The sequence below is a fragment of the Molothrus aeneus genome, chromosome 11 (genome assembly GCF_037042795.1).
Source record: "Molothrus aeneus isolate 106 chromosome 11, BPBGC_Maene_1.0, whole genome shotgun sequence".
NCBI lineage: Eukaryota > Metazoa > Chordata > Aves > Passeriformes > Icteridae > Molothrus > Molothrus aeneus.
In genome coordinates, this window is record NC_089656.1 from 8,622,501 (window position 1) to 8,644,567 (window position 22,067).

The 22,067-nt window shown below is 39.7% G+C and overlaps 1 protein-coding gene across 2 annotated transcripts in view; it reads right to left on the minus strand.

The window, feature by feature from the left end:
* The window catches only part of ZNF423 (zinc finger protein 423), a 225,077-nt gene that overhangs the window by 70,168 nt on the left and 132,842 nt on the right, over nucleotides 1-22,067 (minus strand). For both annotated transcript variants that reach the window (XM_066557160.1, XM_066557161.1), the window contains one exon: nucleotides 17,115-17,199. In XM_066557160.1, coding sequence (XP_066413257.1) covers nucleotides 17,115-17,199 — 85 coding nt within the window. The remainder of the gene's footprint in view (nucleotides 1-17,114; nucleotides 17,200-22,067) is intronic.

The window sequence follows — 22,067 nt, forward strand, 5'->3', positions numbered from 1 at the left end:
TTAAGCACATGGTGGAATACTGGGCTGAGTGCACCACCAGCTGCTTGCACCAGAGCTGGACTTGGCCCACTTTGTCTGAATCTCATCAGCTTTAGGACTCAACATTTCCAAGCAATACTTGTTTTATGCTACCACATGTTCTATGTTTTTCTCCATGACATTCATCTCCTAAACATTCTTTAGATACAAATCCTTAACAGGTTTTCTCCATAGAATACTATTTACAGTATAAGAAATTATTAATATTTCCTCCTCAAACTATACTGCATATGGCTTGAAAACTCTGGAGAATACAGAAAGAATTTTCCCTCTCTTTCACACAACACGCACAGAAAATATGACATTAATGTCTTCCTTTCTTAGGGGGCAAGTTCCCCAGCCCTCACCTCTGTTCCTGCCTCCTCAATGGCACACACAGTTAAGCCATTCCTCCCTGCTGCACAGCAATGCTTATTTCCCTGTTTGCTGAAAAACTTTGGACTAAATGCAGTTACAAAATTAGTGGCAACCCTGCCTTGCCTGTTCGGCTTTTTTTAAAGCTTCTATTTCAAGGTGACCCTTTTCCTACTTTGTGTGTCACCCCAAGTGTTGCTGCTCACATACTGAACCAACACTCTCCCAGTAATTAACACCAGCACTTAATGAAGTCCAGCTGCTGTGATGGCAAACTGAAGGGATGCCAACCTTTGTAAACTAGTACTTGGGCTACTCCAGTTACAACTGCTTTAAAACCACAGCAATCAACTTCTCTTTGCCTACTTCTCAGAGATAATTCTTACCAAATAAGACAAGTGTTCAAGATTAAGCATTTAATAATAAAGCTTATCTCTGAACTAATATTTCAAGCTGGAAATGATATAAAGGGCTGGATCAACTTAAATGAACACTGCAAAATTAATAAAAATCCCAAGCAGCAAATGAAAATCTAAAATGAAGATTTGCAATGTTAAATACATAAACCTTTAAAAGCCCTATAAGCACAGTTCCAAAGGGAAAATTGGAGACAGATTCTTCAGCAATATCTGGTCCTCAGAACTCTTTTCCTGATCCAGTATGAGAGACACTAACAGCCAACTCTTTATTAAAATAATGCTCTCTGCCAGTTGTTTCATAACATGCAGGGACATGGTAGGGATACTAGGTGAATGCTTTTGGAGACTGTTTAAAAGGGTCTGCATTATAACTCATACCACATGGACTTTCAAACCTTCCACAGTTTGCATCTACACGTGCTTCTTGCTCTACTCTTTAATATATCCCGCTGAAAATATTTTCCATGCAGGATTACCAATAACATTGCACTGTTTGAACAAATATTTCCTTAACTCCTCTTGACAGCCAAAAAAAGGCAATTCAAAATTCCAAAAGATGCCCTCCTCTTCTCTCAGACCCTCATTTCTGCTTCCCATATCTACTCTGTACTCCCACTTCAGCTGACAAGACATCCAGTTTGGTCTGGAGAGAGATCTGTGAGCTGAGCTCTCCCAGGAAGAGGAGTCCCAGCCTGCTGCCAGAGGTGGGCAAGCAGGGAGGGCCAGAGGTGAGCTGGGCTGAGACAATGAAGAGCAGAACCCTGGCAGATGTACTTATTTCTCAAAATGACTAACAGAGATAATGGCTTCTATCGTAATAAACAGTAAGTGGCATTTTAAAATGCATGTGGGGAGGGAACTGGCTAATTTACTTTCATTGGAACTAATTTACACATAGGTAATATGTATCAATTTACAAATATATTCAGCACCAGGAAATCAACAATTCTTCCAAGCAGGGGTTAATCCAAGGCTCAAGCCCTGCAGTTGGGCCAATTTTTCCACCAGAGACCTAACATTGCAGGATTGGTATTAAAAGTACATCCTTGATTATCCTGGATGTCCATGCCCCTGAGAATATAACTTAAAAACAAAATCATTAGCTTACACAATAACATAGTCCTTGAAAAATTAAGAAATTCATGTGTACAGAGCAATGCTGACTTCCAAGCACAAATTCCTTTGTTTTCCTATGAGCTGCACTGAAATAATTGCATAACCTGGCAGCACTTTACAATGTGTCAACAGTGCAGGAGCAGGAAGGTAGGAAAATCTAAAAGCAAGAACTCAACTTTGGTGCAACTTAATATTGCACATATTAAACTATCTATTTTTCTTATTGTAGTTTTGATTTTAAATTATGCAGACTTTCACAGGAAGAGCCAATTTTTAGTCTCAAAAAGCTGTTGTGGTGAGGTTCTACAAGGGCAACTATGGGAATGGGACATGATGGCTTTGCATGGCACATCAGTAACAAGGCTCACGAACCTCTCACATGCATTGGCCTCCTTAGAAGAGTCAACCTTCTGAAAAAAGTCTGTTTACAACAAAAGGCATCTGGTAACTATGATTATTCTGCCTTAAAACTGAACATTTTAGATTTCTTAGCTCCCTCTTTTGTTCAGTTTTAGTTCCTATGCTTGCTGTTTTCTGCTCTGCCCTGTTCTTTTTCTGCACATTTTAGAACCCAGCACGACAAAAATCTTTGTAATCACCCTAATGATTTTAAAACAGGTGAGTGTTATTAGTTTCACCAAGAAAGAAAGTTCATACATATATTTTAAATTCATTTTTCAAATCATTCCAGGAAGCAGCTACCCTGTTTTTTCTGCAATGATAAAGCTCACAACTTGCTAGCCTGGAAACTCAAGGGAATTGTCTACTTGAAAGTAGAGCCTGAACTGCTAAATATGGATTCATGTCTGGATATTGAAACCATCCTGCTTCCCAAACACTGGCTGTTCAGATCCATCCATGCAGTCTTTACTCAGACTTCAGGTTGCTCTAACATGCTGGTGGTACTCAAATGCACACAGACATTGAGGTCTGTATCCATGAAATGAAAGGTATTTTCTCTTTTGTACTGGAGGCCTCTTTTTAAGTTGCTACATGCCACCACTTTGGAGTTAAGTGAAGGATGTAAAATAACTTCTGAAGAAAGAAAGAAATCCTTTTATTACAAAACTGACAGGCAGAGGAACTGAAGTTTCTTATAGGATACTCTCCTCTGTTCAAGATTTTTAGATACCTCAAAATAAAGCTTCTTCTATATATTCATGAACAGAAGAATAGACATTTTAAGATCATGCATGGAAAGTATAATCTGTAGCCCTTTCAGTATTGCTGAATTGCTGATTTGATCACCCTAAGGCACTGCTATATCTGCATAGGTGGTTAGTCCCTGTGTAGCAGTGTACAGACTCCATGGGCACGTGAGGAGCTTCATGAATTAGGGGTATGACAGATGTGATTCAGTCAGCATAAAGCAATAGCTTTAAACCTGCCACAGGCAGTGCTTCAGAGATGTCACTGTCCCACACTGTTTTTAAAGAACAAGATTCAGGATTCTGGCATCCTGAACTTTAAACCTGCTCCTAAAACTGGCACATTTTGCTTAGACAAGACATAACCTTATTGTATAATAACACAGAAATGTAATAAAGTTGTTTTTTTTTTCCTGCAAAGAAGTGGAAAAGAAGTGGAAAAGTGTTTCCACTGTCTTTAGATTGTTGGCTTTCATGTTCTTCAGTAAGTTCCCCTCTGGATTGCCACAAGTCCAGAGTCTCCCTGTAAGCAGAGTTGAGCACAGACAAACCTGCAAGGGATGCTGCTGCTAACCCAGCATCTCCTCTCAGAGCATGGCAAGGGCTGGTGCTGCTTCTCTTGTGCTCACTTTCCAGACAGGGAAATACTAATTGTCTCTTAAAAATCTCTATAGTATTTTGTCAATATTTTTTTATTACAGCAGAGCATGTATAAATATTTTATTGTAAACCAAGGGCCTAAAATAAACAGTTTAGTAAATAGTTATTACATTACAAGGAAAAACATCTGTGGAAACTGTTTTCCATGTAATTATTCTTGCTATTTTACATTAGCTCTCAATGTGAATTTCTTTGGCTCTAATGTTTCACTTGTTCTAAATCTTCCTCCTTGTTGCTATTATTAAAATCTTAAAAAGGTGCCAAATCTTAAATGAAGAAAAAAAAAAGATTCGCTAGAAATTATTCATATCACAGTGAGCCTCTACTAAACCTGGCAGGGGTGCAATATTTTCGGTGAAATTAACATAAAATATACAACTGCAAATTATCCAGGAAATAGCTATGTTCTTTACAGTGCACATTTACATTTGGTAAAAAATGTTCTACTTATCTGTCTAGCACAAAGCTCCAATCGCTTCCAAAGGCAGTTTTAAAGGGACAGTGATAGCTCTGCACAGGGAGCACGGTACTTGCAGCGGCTGTAACAAATAGCTGGGGGGCAAAGTGACCTTCAGTAATTACTAGAGGTAACAGTCAGCACTGGACATTCCTTGTTGTGAATACCAACCACCTAATTTTAGATATATTTCCCTTTTGGTACGCTGGATGAATTTTCTCTCTTAGGCCTAAGTCCTTTCTACTAAACACAAGAAAAACTGTAATACCATGTAAAATGCAAATTTTGCTGTAAATATTTTATAAAATTGTTGCATACATCCCAAAAGCTATAGGTCTTAATTGAGAGCAGGCTATTTTTCCAGTCAATATATGGAAATGGAAAATGCTAATTCATGTTTTTCTACTTATGAAAAACCCTGGAGAATGGCAAAACCACAAATGCACTCACTTTAATATTATAAATATAATTTGGCTCCCTCTTTGCAGTCCCTGATGTCCTGGCTTTTATCTCCCAATGGCTGCAGAGGAAGAATCAGAGAATCGCTTTTACATCCCCTGCGCAGGAAGTTCCCCCCGCGTGCTGCCAGCTTGGCAAAAGAGCAACAGCCTGAGCTCGCAACCGCGGCAAACAGGAACTGAAACAAGAAATTCCAGTGATCCTGCACAGGAAACGAGCCTCACACCACAGGCCAGCAGACCTGCTCAGGATGAGTGGTGTGCACACTCAGCCCTGCTGGTCAGAGCTGTCACTGCCATGGGATGGGGGCGTGGAGGAGCAGGGCTGTCCCCCCAACACTGTCCCCCAGCCCCATGGCTCTGCCTTGCATTGACACTGTCCCCCAGCCCCATGGCTCTGCCTTGCATTGACACTGTCCCCCAGCCCCACGGCTCTGCCTTGCATTGACACTGTCCCCCAGCCCCACGGCTCTGCCTTGCATTGACACTGTCCCCCAGCCCCACGACTCTGCCTTGCATTGACACTGTCCCCCAGCCCCACGGCTCTGCCTTGCATTTATCTGTCTCCCCTCAGAGCAGCCAGTGGCCTGGATAACAAAGCCTGGAAACCATCTCTCACAAGTGGTACTGAATATGACTAAAAGTCATTTAGCCTGCTCCAGCATATGGTTACTTGTGCTTGCCTTTTTCATCCACTTTTCATTTCCTTGTCAAGGAAAAGACTGCTTTTTCCATCTTCTAGAAGAGAAATCATTAGGCTGTTAAAGTTAAAACTCTCCAAAGGTCACTGATGCTGGCTTTGAAGAGTGAAAATGATATAATTCCCCATTAGACTTTTAATCTCATGATTAGAGCTAAAGTTAACATGGCTGTTTCATTTTCTACCAGGCAAGAGTAAACTCATTTTTTCTTTCTCTACCAGAATACTTAATAACATCCTATCTTGATGAGCAACATCTCCTAGTTAAACAGTATGAACAATGGAAATGCAAAATACTTTGGAGAGAGGTTTTGAATTTTTAAATGCTATTGATTAACCGTGAAAAGTCTTACTACATGCAGCACAGCAAAATCCACCCATGGAAATCCCTCATGAGGAAAAGAAGCTGCTCTTGGTAGACAAAACTGCAGTCCTTGCTGGCACAGCAGCAAGACTTGGGGGAAGGATGCTTTTATTCCCAGTTTGAGCTCTTACTCCTACATCCCTAGAACTAACCCCTACAGATGGTTCTGAACCCAGTAGTGCGAGTGAGTGCGGGTGGGACCCAACATGAAAACCGCCCCCCTTAAGCCTCCTCAGGGGTATTTAAATTTGCAAAATCCTTGCAGTAGAGTCTGTGGGGCAAGAATTTACAGGTGCACCCTGGTTTCAAAACCCAGTGTACAGCATTCACTGTTATTACAGGCAGACACATGGAAAAAAATTCAATTTTCTTCATTCAAGACAAAGTCTGATAACCAGCTAGTAAAACTCAGACTATAATTTCTTATTCAGTGTTCCACATGAGATGCATTTTGCTGAATTTAACATGTTTTGCTGTTAATGGATTTCACAGTGTGTTGCCATTTTTATACAGCTGTCCAAATAAAATGTTGTGTACAATGATGTGCTTTTACTGTATTGCTGGCTTGCAAATGGCAGCCGATTCCCCTGTTTAAGCCTTAGGAAATGGGAAAACTCTTTGACTAGGCCATTTAAAGGTCTCTGGAGCTCTTTTCCTGGTAAGTCATGGTCAAACAAGAACAAAGATGCAAGTTAGATATAATTGCACCTTGTACATTTAAGATCTAGTAGTATTTCCACTGGAAGGAGAAATCAAACCTCAATATTTTCACTTTTTTATTTTTCTTTGCTGAACTAAGTCAAAAGATACGTAAATTAAAAAGGCTTGGCTTTTTAAAAAAATTAAATTGTCAAGATTAGATTTTCAAATCCTACTTAAAGTAAATTAAGCAAATAACATCTCATGATGTAAATTCCCCATCCCTTGGAAGGTCATCATTCAGGTTTAACAAATTGTTGACTTCAGTTTCTGACACATTAGAATTAGTCTTCTAAGGAAACTGTCCCCACTGATGTTCTGGAAATGAAGGCACAGCTACTACCAGTTTAAAAATATTTCAAAGGCACAGGGAAGGCTGCTTTTGTTTTCTTTTTTTTTTTTCCACCCCATATCATAGATTTATTTTAAAATGGTGAATCAAAAGTTTCTTGGGTCTTTTGGGGTTTTTTGTTTGTTTGTTTAAGAAAAGGTGGAGTAAAAATGGAATTTCTTAACTAGAAAGTTAAACAAGGAGAAAAATGTCACTGGAATATTTTCTTCCCCTCAACTTTAGCTATCTATATCCGGCCCAGCTTGAATCAGTTACCATTCATTGCACGAGGCTTCATCATTTAACTTTTGTTGCCAATATTTATTCCTGGATATAACTCACAGTCATGGGGTTTAAGAACTATTTGTCCATACCCCAATAATACACAATAGCTGATGCATGCAAAACATAACAACAGAGGATATGCCAGTGGTGCTAGTTGATGCTGATCCCTTCAAAAACCCAAACTCTATCTGCGGCAAAACCTAAAACCAAAGGCTCTGCCTAGCCTGAGCCATGCTAAAAAACTTTCCTGTGAATGTAGTACAGGAGAAAGTAATCGTAAAATCTAAATGCTTCCCAGTTACACACACAATGACCAAAAGATTTGGTTATTTTTAAGGCCCATGACTGTTCACCAGATGATGGATGATGTGCAGCTGAAGGCAGAATTAAATCCCAAGTAGGCTGTGACTGACTAAAGTAGCGATGTAAACACATCAGCAGGGTGCCCTTCCTACCTGGTGCCACCTTTTGTAGTCTTTTCCACCAATTCAGGAGGTGCCAAAGAAGGAAACACTGGACTAAACTGGAGTTGGCACTTCCTACAGAAAGCAGGAGGCAAAAAGGCTCAGCTCCTCCCCATGAGATCCACACCTCATTCACCCCATCTGCCTCTGGGCTTGTGCCAGCAGGACAAATCACAAATCACAAAGCTGAGATTGTTGCCCCACACAGGACACTGGTGAGGCCACACCTCGAGTCCTGGGTCCAGTTTTGGCCCCTCAATTCAAAAATGACTTTGAGGGGATGGAGTCTGTCCGGAGAAGGACAGCAGAGCTGGTGAAGGATCTAGAGAGTCAGTCCAATGAGAAGAACCTGAGGGAGCAGGGGGGAATCAGCCTGGAGAAAAGGAGGCTCAGAGGGACCTTCTTGGTCTCTGCAGCTCCCTGACAGGAGGGTGCAGCCAGGTGGGAGTCAGGGTCTGCTCCCAGGCAACAGCAACAGGAGAGGAGGAAATGGCCCAAAGCTGCACCAGGGGAGGTTCAGGTTGAACATCAGGAAGAATTTTTTCACTGAAAGGGTTGGCAAGCATTGGACCAGGCTGCCCAGGGAGGTGGTGGAGTCACAATCTTTGGAAATGTTCAAAAACTGGATGTGGCACTCAATGCTCTGGTCTAGTTGACAGAGCAGTGCTCGGTCAAAGGCTAGACTCCATCTTGGAGATCTTTTCCAACCTCAATGATTTTATGGCTCCATGAAACAGGTGAAAAAGACAACTATGGAACTACAGTGAGGTGTTTTGGCCTGCTATGGAGCTCTGTCTTAGAGAGATTGTGGTATTCATACACGATTTCTTTGAGTTTCTTCAATTGTGGCATGACAAAACATTTTTCACTTAAAAAACCATGATTTGCCACTTCTTTAGAGTTTGATATTAACACAGAGAAGCCTGACAGGGACAACCAGAAGTCCCCTACCTCAAGCTTATTGTATAATCATCTAAAAAAGAAATTTAACTTTTAAAATGGCACACAATGGATCTGAGAAGTCATAATATTCAATTAAAACCTATCTGAGTCTTAAAAAGGCACAAAGCTGTCAAAACTTACTAATAAATTGAACAAAGTCTGTGACAAGGAAGCAGAACATCTGCAGAAATCAGTTGTGCAAAGGCTTTATCTGTGCCAGGATTCTTGAAACAAAAAAAAAAAAAAAAAAAAAAAAAAAAAAAAAAAAAAAAAAAGTACAAGTGCCTCAAAAGTTTACATGGGTTTCCTTCGTGGGATCAGTTGTAAGGAACTTCACGGCTTTCACGGCAGCAAAGTTTTCCTCCACAAATTAAAAAAACAAGATTCCAGTGCCCCAAACAAATCATCCAGGGAGGCCTGTGTTTGATTCAACTTGCTTGCCAGCCATCACAACACAGAAATAATTTTTAAGGGTCATGTCAGTTGGTAACCTCTTGTTCCAGGAGACCAGATAAAATCTTCCACAAGGTTAAGGATGCTGTTGAGTTTAAACTATAATTAAAGGCAACAGTCCAAATGCCTGACTCTGATACTTCCCAAGTAACAGAAGGTACAAACCTGGACTTTTAATATATGAACAAACCCTTTTTCTCTGATAACTAGAGCTAGGGTTCAGCATATGCACACCAGTACCCTTACTGATTCACCACAGGGTTGTTTTGCAATCACAAATGAAAAATAAACACCTGTCAATGCTCAAAAGTGCTCAGTATAGAACCTCATATTCAGAAATAGTAAAATCCAGAACTTTATCAGCAGAAAAGGAATTTAACTATAGATTACTGATACTAAATACATTCTTCTCCCACTTTCCTATCACTGGAAACAGTCTGGAAGCTTGTCTAGGTTCCCCCAAATAGGTAAAATGAGTATTTTACAACTTTGCCAAAGCTAATTCCTAGCTAACCCAAGTATGAGGTCTTTCCAGCTTCACTAAACATTCATTACTTTGCTCTTTATTCACTTCTCATATATCATCTGTTTTTCAGAAAAAGTCTTCAAGTTTTCTGTCAGTCAAAAAAAGTGGTACTAGTATCAGATATTTCCAAACCAGTGAATAAATAGGAAAGGGGGATGACATCTACATTATCCAGATAAAACTGTTACTTGCTAAAAAGCTCCCACAAAGAAATCAACACCTAAATTTTAAGGACAGAACAAATAGAAACATTAGTCCCACAATTCACATGAGGAGAACAATGTCCTGAAAATATCATTTATATGAAGTCTGAAGAATGCACTTAGAAGTGGTGGTGGGTTTTTTCCTTCTTCCACCCACAAGAAATATTCTGGTTTTTTTTCCTCAAAAGTAGGACACAGAGGGGTGCTGACCTCTCTACCAGAAAGTAGAGTCATTTCACCATCTGCAGAGAGAACCCAAGCCCCATATGGTGAGGACTTGCTTTCTTTTCCAGATTCAAGATTAGCAAAGAGGGGCTAAGAAATTTGGTTATGAACTTAGAAATACCTGGCCATATGCATATAAAATATGTGAGAATAAGGCAGAAGCTATCTCTGCAGACTTTTAAATACAAACATAAAACAGTTTTAAAGGTGAGTTAATAAAATGAAGACCAAGTTACATAGTCAGAAAAATTATTTCTACACAGGGTAAAGTTTACTGAAAATAGCATTTTTTGCTACACTGCTTAGCTGATATTGAAAGGCTGGGACTAGACTGAGGTGCTTGTTAATGATAACTTTGAAGAAATATCACACTTAAAACTCAGACTGATTGCAGAAAAGGTGTTTTATCGACTGCTCCCTTTATGAATAAATATGAAACTACCAGGAAAATGTTTAAACAGGTGTAATCATCACTGCATATGAAAATTGAGTTTGGAGGCTGTAAGGAATCTTAACACAGTTAAGAAAGAATGAAAGCAATGTAACACTGCGATCATTGCCCATTATGCATGTATCATGCAAAACAGGAATGTTGTCATAGCAGCTATAAAAATGTCAGTGAAAACTGAACTACTATTACCAAGTTTTAAATTAAATGAAAAATGCAAAAGGAATATGTGAAGGAATATATTAAGGGAAATGTTATTTCTTTCCTGATAAACAAGCAAACCAAAATACATTCTCATGGAATGGAGTAATTTGTATGAACAAATATGCATAGGTAAAAATTGCAGGAGGCCACATATGCACAGGACAACTGGATAAAATTATTAAGACTTTGTATAATCAATTTTTCAGTATTAGAAAGGAAGGAACAGTAAAACCACAATGTTTTGAAGTTTCAAAGTAAGAAACCAATTCAGTAATAGATTATATTAAGGTAAGTTTTGGTTATACTAAATAAAAGAAGCTGCTTCTGTTAGCAATGGCAACCTGGCTTTCAGTAGGACTACACTGATAAAAAGTGTTGGAAAACAAATATTTCTAGCCTCATTACAATATTTAGTGACTTGCAAATATTGTTAATGCTAAAACTATTGGATGCAAAAAAAAAAAAAAAAAAAAAAAAAAACCAAAAGAAACAAACAACAAAAACCCAGGGCTTAGAGTTGGGCAATATAACAGGGGACCTTTACTGGCATGAGCAGATGCCTGTGCCCAGGAGCCTGAGCCATCAGCAAGGTCCACTTGGGCACATCCTCCCAAGCAGCACCAGCAGGACCCCAGCCAGTCCCTGGGATTAAGGCTCCCAGGGACATGTGGAAGGAGACACCCTGTATGGGTTCATCTCTAAAGGTAAGTGCTTTAGAGCATTTACACTTAACGTTTTTTTCCCAAAATTAGTGTTTCTCAAAAGGCAGGTGCTGCAAAATGAAAGTCTAGTACATATTGTTCATTAAGGCAAGTCCACATAGAATTGGATATGAAGCAAGTGCTGGGTAAATATAAGAAGGTTGTACCTTCAATTCTGCATTAAAAGAGCAATTACTTGGAATATGCTTTACAAACATCAAAGTTAAAAAAACATTTCTGAGTTCCTAATGTGTCCATAATTAATTCACACATTCAGCAGTTGAGTCCAGAAATATGTTCCTGTTGATAATTTGCAAGTAATGCTTCAAAAACAATCTGGCACATTTTTATTTGCCTTAATGCCTGAAAGCTATTACAAAGACAGTGCTTTACAATGTCACCATCACTGCTATCATGTACATGCCTCAACTAACAGAAGTCCTTAGGTCCAAAGAAATAGGAATTTTACAAGAATTAAAGCTGTGTGTCTTCCAATATTGACTACATTTATTTCATGTAAAGTAAAATATGTTTTATTATAAGAGAGATTCTGAAAAGCATTAGCTGTCCTCAGCTTAATGAGAATGAGGAACAAATGTTTCACAAGATCAGGCCTGAGTATAAGAAATGCTTCACATCCTCATCAGAGGGTGCCCAGGGCTAAGTATCTTCGTATTTATAAAAGTCAGTTTTCTGCAAAAATGAACCTTACCTACATCCTTGTCACATGCACTCAGAATCTACTGTGACAGGAAGGAGTTCAAGACCATCCAAAATGACTCCGAATTTTTATCATATAGTATAAAATTAGCAATTTTGTTAAGATCTAAGTTTATGAACTTTATGTTTCATGGTCAAAATCACAAGATAAAACCATTTGTTTCAATTTTTAAACCCAAAACAAAAATATAATTGGGAATATATAGATTTATGCTTGATTTGAGTATGATCTCAAATCAAGTGACAGAGCTTGGTATCAACTGCTAATTCTTCTGAATGTAAAATGAGTGTTCTAAACTGCTGCTTTTTAGAAAATTATTTCTGTAGTCATTATTGCAGTTTGACCTTTTCCACGCACCCAACTTACTTTTTAATTTTAAAATATTACATTATTTTAAAATGTTAACAAAATAACAGACCTACAGTTGGCCATTATTTTGTTTCAAATACTTGTATGTATTTGAAAGAAATGTAACTGCAGATGGATGTTTTTCCTTCTCTTTTGTGTTTAATTCTGGCAGAGTGTTTCCAGAACTTGAAACATGATCTCTAAGGGCAGGAAAGGTAATTAAGATCCTTGGAGTCCTACGCTGCACACAATGTATGATATGCTGTGGCTTGGGGCAGTACTCAGAAAACTCTCCCAAACATGGTGTTTAACTTTGTCAACCCCATCCCATCAAACAGGGAGGAATTTATCCAGGCTGCAGTTCAAGAACTGGACCAGGGAACATTTTCACTGTGACTTCTGGAAGCTTTCCCTTCAGCACTCCCCTCTGTCCCCAGCAGCTCCCAAAGCTCAGACAGGGCCTCATGTTCACATCACAAACACATCCAGCCTCGCCCCTCCTCCCCTGCTCACCAGGGCTCATTCCTGGCTCTTGGCAGGGAGCACTGGCAATTCCACAGGAAGGACAGGAGTGGCACTGGAGCAGGGCTCTGCTGAGCTCCCAGCACTGGGACAGCCTCTCATGGGCCCACAATGCTCACATTCCTTTGGAGCCAGAGGCAGGAGGAATGTTACAGCAATCCCAGTGTTGGAGCACAAACCAGGAATCATTATTTTCCCTGTTCCAGTACTAACCAAGTCGCAGTTGAGCTTCCTGTGCACATTTGCCAGGAGACTTTCTTGGAAAACGGAGAAAGAAGAGTTGGGACAGTTGCTCATCTTCTTTGAATGTTAAATGGAAAACATGCCCCATCTAAGTGAGACAGAGAGAAGTACTGCTGTGCCCACTCCTCTTACCCAAAGAGCCGAGAGCTCTGGCAGGGATCAATTGCACTTCCCCTTGATACAGGCAACCTGACCCACCCAGAGAACAAATCTGTGCAATTATGTGCCCCTGAAAAATATCAATTAGGGAACCCAGCCTGGCTGTGGGAAGAGCACAGCTGTAAAAACCCAACAGGAAAGCCCTGGGCCTAATCCTCATTTCCCTGTGCAGGGCTCTGAGTGGATTTCCCTTGGCAGCGCAGGATGGGAGCAGCCACTGCCCACACGGGGACTCGGCGGTGGCCCTGCCATGGAGGCTGAAGCTCCAGGGCTCCCCCAGCCATGGGCAGAGGCTGCACTGACAGATCTCCACGCTGGGGCTGCTGCCATGGCTGCTCAGTGCCCCCCGTAGAGCCCCGGGCCCACAGGCCCATCCTCCCCTCATCTAACAGAGACGGCACATCAGAGGCACAGCTCGGTGGGGAGAAAAGGGGGAGAAGCTTTAAACATTGCCAGGTCAGCACAACAGGAGGTAAGCAAGTACAGAGGCAGCAAGAACTGCTGAAAGTTTTTGATATAGTCCCAGGTGGACTCCCCAATGCCTGTAAATGTTTCAAAGGGGGATCCCCTTTCTATGGGCATGAAAATGTTTCAAAGGAGCCCCAATCGGTGCAATGTTTCAAAGACCACTGCTCTCTAAAAATTCCAACCCGAACTACCCCCCCAGCTGAAAACCTTCCTAAACAGATCCCTTCCTGGCTAACCCCAGCTGAGGAGCTCTGTTCTGCCACAGAGCCCTCCTACAGGCCCCAGCATCAGCTGAAACAAAACATCTCCCGTTTCCCTCCTCTGGGGATGGATCCAGCCTGCTCCCTCCCTGGGGACCCCTGAAGGACCCAATGTGCCTCTGTGTTTGTGCACAGGATATGAAGGGCTGGAGTGCAGCAGGGTAATTTTTCAAAGCGGTGTGTGGGAGTAGCACTGGAAATTCTCTTCATACTGCTTTGAAAAAATCAACCCCCTACCTCCATGAATTATGAACAGGGCCTCCAGCTCCAGACTGGGAATCTGAGAGGTTGAAGAGGGAGGCACAGCCAACTTAACTGGATGCTGTTTTTAAGACCATGATGTCAGAAATAATTGAATTCTTTAATCATATTACGGACACTGCTACCTAAAAGGTATCACTGCTACAGAGCAGGGATTCCTTTGCTGACAATCACTTGAGCAGAATAAAACTGTAAGCAAGTGCTTAAGATATCTCAACTATTGATTTTGTGTTTCTTAAAGTATGAGAAGAAAGTGCTGCTGAGTCTTGGATTATCAAAGCCAAGGGATTTTTTACCTAAAAATTACATGTCAAGGCTAACTTCATTGTCTTGGCTCTCCTCAAATTCAAAAGAGAGATAAAAATCTCTCCCTGGAAATGCTTATCCTACTCAAACTCTTATCTTAGATTGGTATCAATCATTCATTTTCCCTAGACAGCATCTCAATGACTATATTAAACCAGACACCTTAATTTTAGACAGATACAAGTTCATTGAGATGAGGCCAGCCCTAAGCTCCTGAGGACACACAGTCTGAGGGTAAGTTTCTCCTGTCTCCCAAACACCTGCATGTTCACCCTGAGATCTCAGTGTCCCTCCAGCACAAACAAATCCTCATCTGCAGATTTTAAATTGACAACAATGACATTAATAATTCCTGTGAACTGAACCTGGGCTGCAGACACAGCTATATTAGCTTCTTTCTCCTGCTGCCCATCTGGCAAGACTTGGTCTAACACAGAGAAGGGAAACTCTTGCACCCCTTATCAGTGCTAAACCAGCCTAAGCAGCAGGGAGACCTGTGCAAGCTGTCCTAAGGCCTGAACAAGGGAACAAAGTTCTCAGGCTATGACCAAGGGGGATAGGAGCAAGCACAGGAGGGAGTTAGTCTCTGTCTCTAATATTACCATCCCAGGACTATGTAAATTAACACCAACAATCTGAACAGCATTTGTTGCTGAAGAAATGCTGACATCTAGCCTCTCCTTTTCTCTTCAGTATTCCCCAGTAAAGAACAAATACCAATGAGCAAACTCACTGGAAACACCTTTTTTGTGAGCAGTTGCATGTCCTGAGGGAGAGGGGGCCCAGGAGGGTTGTAAACTGAGATGCCCAGAGTGAGAGGAAGTTTAGCTCCATATTAAAGATTTCTACACATTGCTCTTTCCTAAACAAAACCATTAAAAGCAGTGATGACCTTAACTTAATGCACGTACCTCAGCAAAGGGACATGAAGATATGACACCACAGTGGAATTATCACATATTTTCTTACCACACCCTGGTATTTACCATATTCTAGGTGTACAGAACTGGGCCCATAGCACTTTTGTACCACATAGAATTCTTCCAAATACTAAAGTAACCGATGTACAGCTTCAAGGAAACAATGGGTACAGTTTTCACAAATAACAGCACCACAATTTTCACAGCCTTCAATGCCTTCTATACCTGTTGTCTTCCAATGGTGCTAAGGACTTTGTAAGGTCATGTGTATAATTGTATATTATTACAGACAGCACTAATATGGGCATATACATAAATAAACTTCACATATAAGTTACTGGAAAATGAAGAAATTACATTTTTCCAAAAGGAAAAAAATTGTTCCCCTTGAATCAAGCAGAACCTTAACTCAGCATTTCATGACCTTTGTATTTAAAAATCACTTATTAGCTACTGGATCACAAATTAAGTTGAAACAAGTGCTAAGCTTGCTAAGGACTTCTTTCTCAAAATCTAGGAGGGAGCTACATGAAATCACCATGGTCCAATTAACAAGGATCTCACTCTTCAAGCTTGCAAACAAGAGATTACATTAACACCTGCTACAAAAGCAAACACTTTTAGATATCTTAATCTTAACCTGCTTGACATTAACTTAGAACTCCTGTCTGGCTCTTGGATGAAAATGATTGTGACTGATATGTATGTTTTTCATTTGGGGGTAGGGGTTTGAAGAGTGTGTCAGTCCACATTTCTCTCTCTCTGGCATTTATTCATAATCCACTTCAAAGCTAATAGGAGTTACATAGCAGAATTGATGGGAGAATAATTTCATAAATGTAAAATTGCTGAAGGAAAACCATTATGCTTCTGGGAGATAAATGCTGCATAGGAAAGTATGAGACACACAGAGCGCTGCCAGGTCCTTGAAGGGTCTCATCCAACACATGCCTACAGCGGCATGTGTAAGAATCTTCTTGTGGTCTATGCACCAAAATAAACTGACCTCTTGGGCCAACACATATATTTATAACATCTGTCCATACAGGAAAAAACCTTTCTTTGTGTTCATCAGAGAAGCAATCACAGCTGCAGCAGAAGTACAACCCAGCAGGTGACAACAATGATTTTACTAACTCCTGTGACAGGACTGTCACGGAAGGCAGAAAGCATTGATTTTTAAAACATTTGTATGTCTGAAAAGCTGAACTTTCTGAAGTCCAGAATTGTTGGGAAAAGTAGAAAAAACCACTGAAATAACTCTGTAAGTGTTTTGTTTTGACAATGTTCCTCAGGAATTCACCACACTTAGCTGGGAAAATGCTAGCAGTTACATCTATTCAATGTCATGACATACAAAATTGAAACATAATTGCTCCTAAGTGGTTGACAACTGGCAAGTACTTTTTACACAGATAGAGAGAAATTTATGCTATCAAATGGAAGATACTGTCAAAAGTTTGATTTTAATATAAATGAAAATGCTACATGAGGACTCAGAAGGATAAGGAAAAAGCTCAGCAGTAACACTTCTATAACCACATATTTAAAAAGCTTTGAAGTGAAGAATCATTACATCAAAATCATTTTCCTTGAAAAATAAAAAAATAAATTACAGCATGAATATTAACAAGTTATTAGAATAGTGAATGTCAAAGAGTAGCAAAAAACAAGTAGCCAATGAGTGGCCTAGTGTAAAGAATGTCTTACCAATCATATGGTTAGCGACATGGATTTGTATCTCTCTCTCATTCTCAAAGGTCATCTGGCACTTGATGCATTGATAGGTCTTTTTCTGTTTAATAACCAAAAAGAGATTAGAGAAAACTGCACTGTAGCATAAGGCAAGTGTGATCATGAATACAGCACGTTATATGCTTCAAATTTCCTCCACTGAGGCTTTTTTTGCCCATATATCCCCAGGCCAGGCTTTTCTGGGACCATAAACACAATCTATAATTACCAACCTGCTTTAGGAGAAATTTTAATTTCAACTTTAAAAATTTCAAGTTACACTACTTGAAAATCTGACTGAGTACCTGAGCCACAAGGAGTTTGCACCTGTCATTTAACCCATAGCAGTAAAATTCCCCCAGAATGAAATAAAAGACAGAAAAGTAACTGTTTTCAGACTAAGATCAACTTTCTCAAAAAATTCCACCTTTCATTAAACTCAACATAGAGTAGGCAGAGCACCTACAGTTACTTGGTGAAGTGAAGGAAATGATGCATTTTGTATTCGTCTCTAATCAGAAATCTTGAAAAAACTGCATTATCATAAAGAACTGTTTCCTGGTACAATCTGTTTATATTTTCTCCATCTCAAAGTCATACCAGGGAGGCCTAGCTGCAGAAGTCAGGAGACAGTGTGAAGAGGCAATTACATGAGCCATTTATTCAAATGGAAAATGGTGTTTGCACTCAGATTTACAGTGATGCGTGTACTTGTGCAACATGGCAGGAAAAAATCCAAGGCACCATTTGCAGAAATTAAAATGCATGTCAACAAGTTGGACATCCAACTCAGGGGAAAAAAAACCAACAAAAAAAGGATCAAAAATCATGAAGGCTAAGCTTTTGTACACTTGCAAAAAACTCTTATTTCCCAAAGCAGAAGTATGAATGGTGCTTTGGTTTGATGTACATGCTTATTTACTGCATATGAATATGCTATCTAAATAGACATTTTTTGATGTGTAATTTTAAAAAATTGGGCCTTTTGTGCCTACTTGTTTCTGAAGAATAATTCCAAAGGCACAAGCATGAGGTCTGCATCCCACGGCCAAAGCTGGTGGCAGCAGAATACACGTGAAATCTCTGTGTGCTGGCCACAAGGGATGGATGAGAACCCCAAATCAACAGCACAGAGAAGCCCAATTCAGTAAATGACACCCTGTTAACCTTTTGAAGGAAAATAGTTTTGAGGGTACTTTTTGTGGACTTTTAGATGCACGTTACTTTTTCTTTGGCCTCCACCTCACACCCAGGTATAGACCCCCATTTTTAGGACAGCAGTAATAAGTCAGAAGTTTTGAGTTAAACAGAAGAGTTGCTGTCACCCCCTCTGTGCATGGGATCCAATTTCCTCAAGCACCTGCTGAGGAAAGAACAAATTAGGTGCTACCAAGAGCTTAACTACTTCCCATGTCATCAATGGCAACAAGGTAGCCTGCTGGAAGCTAATGAACAGGCTGTAACACCGTAATAACAAATGCACCATGGAAGTTAGGCATATTCCATGAATTCTGTACCAGTGTGCCTTTGCTTAGGCAGGGCTTTCTAGGCTAAAACAGCAAAGGGTGATTAACATGATAATAGGAAGAAGGCCATACTCCATTGGCCGAAAGCTGACACAGCCAACCATATCGAAGGAAATAGTTTGGATTGGCTAGTTATCCCTAGGCAGCTCAAGAAAGTATCCTCCTGGAGTCCATTTGGAACTCAAGGCTGTTAATGGAAAAGCAGCTGGATTTCTGCAGCACTCTTTCAGGGGAATCTGTTCTGGCAGACAAGCGCAGCACACATACATACACATGTCCTCACAAACACACTGGCACACACATGCTGAGGGCTCCTAACTTCAAAACAAAACACAACACAAAAAACCTGGAAAGAGCAAAATAGGATTGGGTAGTGACTGATTCATGTGGTCACACAGTCACCTTTAAAACTCGAAGCCTTCCTCTTCCTTAAAACTTCAAAGCTAAGTTCTGTGCCTTGTCCAACGCTGATGTCAGCTATGAGGGTTCCCTCAGTAACCAGCTAGAGGACAGTATTTCAGCCTGACTCTATTTCAAACCTTCAAAGTTATATTTAACACAGACAAATGATTCATTTTTTAATTGATTTTGGTGCTTCTGAAAGCTACTTACTAACAGATCTGGAGACAGAATGTCTTTGTTTACCCACAGACCCAGTGCTAACTCCTCCACACCATTTCACAATCTTATAAAACACTCTGCTTGGCATGAGGAACCCTCAGCAGATTTGAGACTTCCTCTCTGTGCTACCTTTAGCCTCAGCTGAGACCTGTGCATGCACATGAGCAGCTTAAGCAAGGTGATGGCTCCTGTGACAGGATGCCCCACTTGACATGGAGTGAGGTTAATAAATGGCCTATACAAGTCTCAAAATAACTACAGCTAGATTAGCACCCAAGTGTATATGCAAGGGGTGGAAGAGCTGATCTTTTGGCCCATTAATAACTGCCTTTAAAAGAATGTCACAAAACATCCTTCTGCTATCAGTAAATGGGGAGCACTAGTTTTAATACAACTATAATGAGTTGTGGTACCAAATATGATCTTCTACTATTACTTTTCTGCTTTATGAACATTATTAAGCGTTCAGTTATCTTTTTGTAAAGTTTTATCTTCACAAGTGGTGACAGCGAAGGTGCCCACACTCTGAGGAGCTAACAGAGTCTAGGTGATGGCATCTAGGTGATAAGAGAGACCAGATGAGCAGGCCTTCAGCTGAGAGCTCATTCCCCACAAATGTACGATATTTAATTCTAGTCTTGGCACACAATTGTAATAATAACAACAGAGGGTTCTGTTTTCTTTTCTCAAGTATCTATTGTTCCCATGGGTTTTCCAGACTATCCTCCTTTAAATCTGGAAATAGTTTCCTGTTCCACAAAGAAAATATTCCTCCATTCAAGTGGATTTACAAGGGAAGAGAAGGGTTGTGGGGGAGAACAAAGAGAAGGAACTGAGTCCAAGAAAGTGTGCAGGAGAAAAGAAACTGAATAAAGGAACACAATAGGGTTTATTTCTCAAACTTTCTATGCTACCTCCTTTGCTTCTTCACTCCAAATAACCTAGGTGGGCTAAAAATAGTAACACCATTCAAGATGAAAATGGAAATTTAAACATTTGCCACTGTCAATGCTAAACAAGTATTTTTCATGACACCTGTGGCACAAAATAAAGATAAATCTGTGTAAGAGAAAGTGACTTGAAATGTGGCTTTGCAATATTAGGAAATGAAAAATCTCAATACTAAACAATTAGTCATGTTTCTTAAAATATGCATATTCCCCTAGAAGGCATGTGGAAATGAATTAATAAAATATATTCAGAACGGAAGGTGATAAACACAGAAAGACATTCAGAAAAACAGGGAAGCATCACCTACGATGAGATCTTAATGTAATATAAAAAAGACCTTGAACTATACTTGTGTCAGATACTGGAATAATACCATTATCTGTGATGCTTATATGAAAAAACACTTTCAGGTGTATCCAAAGAGAATAGCTCAGAGAAAACTATATGAATGAAACAAAAATGGACGTTAGAGGAATATTTTACTACTAAGATGTATTTTATTTATTCCTCTTAGTGATGTCTTTTGCAGAAGACCATTGACTTGTCTTAAAACTCCTGAAAACAAATCCTCCAAAGAGGATATTGCCACATACACACTGCAAAAACTATGCCTGCCTGGAAATCTGTCTTGTTGATCAACATGAATGGATCCTAGGCAGGCATTCTAGAAACAAGCATGATCAATTGACAGGTTTTCTTCCTGTTTGTGGGCCATACTAAAAATGTGAGGAAGACAGAATACAGCAGGATTTTCAATTCTCGGTATTTTTTCAATGCTCCTCTAGCTGTCTCCTATTGATCTTCAGAATAAAACCTCAAATAATTTAATAGTAAAAAACCAAAACAAAATATAACAAAATGATCATACTTCGTTTGTGGTGCTATATACACTTGCATATATACACAAACTTAAATACCTCCAGTAAAAAGGAATTGTTCAGTTTCTCCTGTTCTGTTTTTCTTCCCAGATACTCTTTATTCATCAAGGGCTAATATTTATTTGCCCCCTTTCTTTCACTTTGGGGTTAAATCTTCATTTAAGTTTTTTTTCCTGAAATTCCTTTAGGTTTCCACACTCACCTCTTCTATCAAAAAGTAAATAACGGCTGGTGGAGCAACTTCTCACATAGAAAGAAGTTACAGATTTTATATGTTATTATCATCTTTTCCATTTAGTTGGATTTCATTCAGCTTATTCTTATTTACTCTGAAATATCTACCCACCACATAAAAATCTAATCTACCTGTATGATACTTCTGACTGTACCTTGTCCTAATCTTCAGCTGCTTTTCTATTTAAGAAAGAAAAAGAAGTAAGTTATTTAAAAAATGAATGTAGGAATATTCAAGAGATGGAAAGAAGTAGCTGTTCTCTGAACACGTGCAGATCACTCTACATGCACTGGGCACTGCAGATGCTCCATTAAAGGGGTATTTTACCTGTGTGCAGTACACTAGCAAGATGACAAGAGAGCTCATGTTCAACTTGCTTTTCTGTGAAGCCAATGAAGTTAAGTAAACACTTTTCTTGAATGCAGAGATGTATCACCATCTAAAAGCCATTATAATTCTTTGAAAATCCCTCTACTAGGCAAACACAAAGGGCACTCATTGCCTTCAGAACTCTGAGTGAAACACCAATGGTTTTCTTGTGAACTGATATCAGATTCAGATCTTGTACCTGTATAAAGGATAAGATAATGAATTATTCCTAATAACAATATATATATTCCTGGGATGCTTATCTCTGATATTAGCATATGTGCAGGCCACAGACACCAGTAAGGTACCATTTGCCATCATCACAAATGCAGATTTTTCATTATCTTCT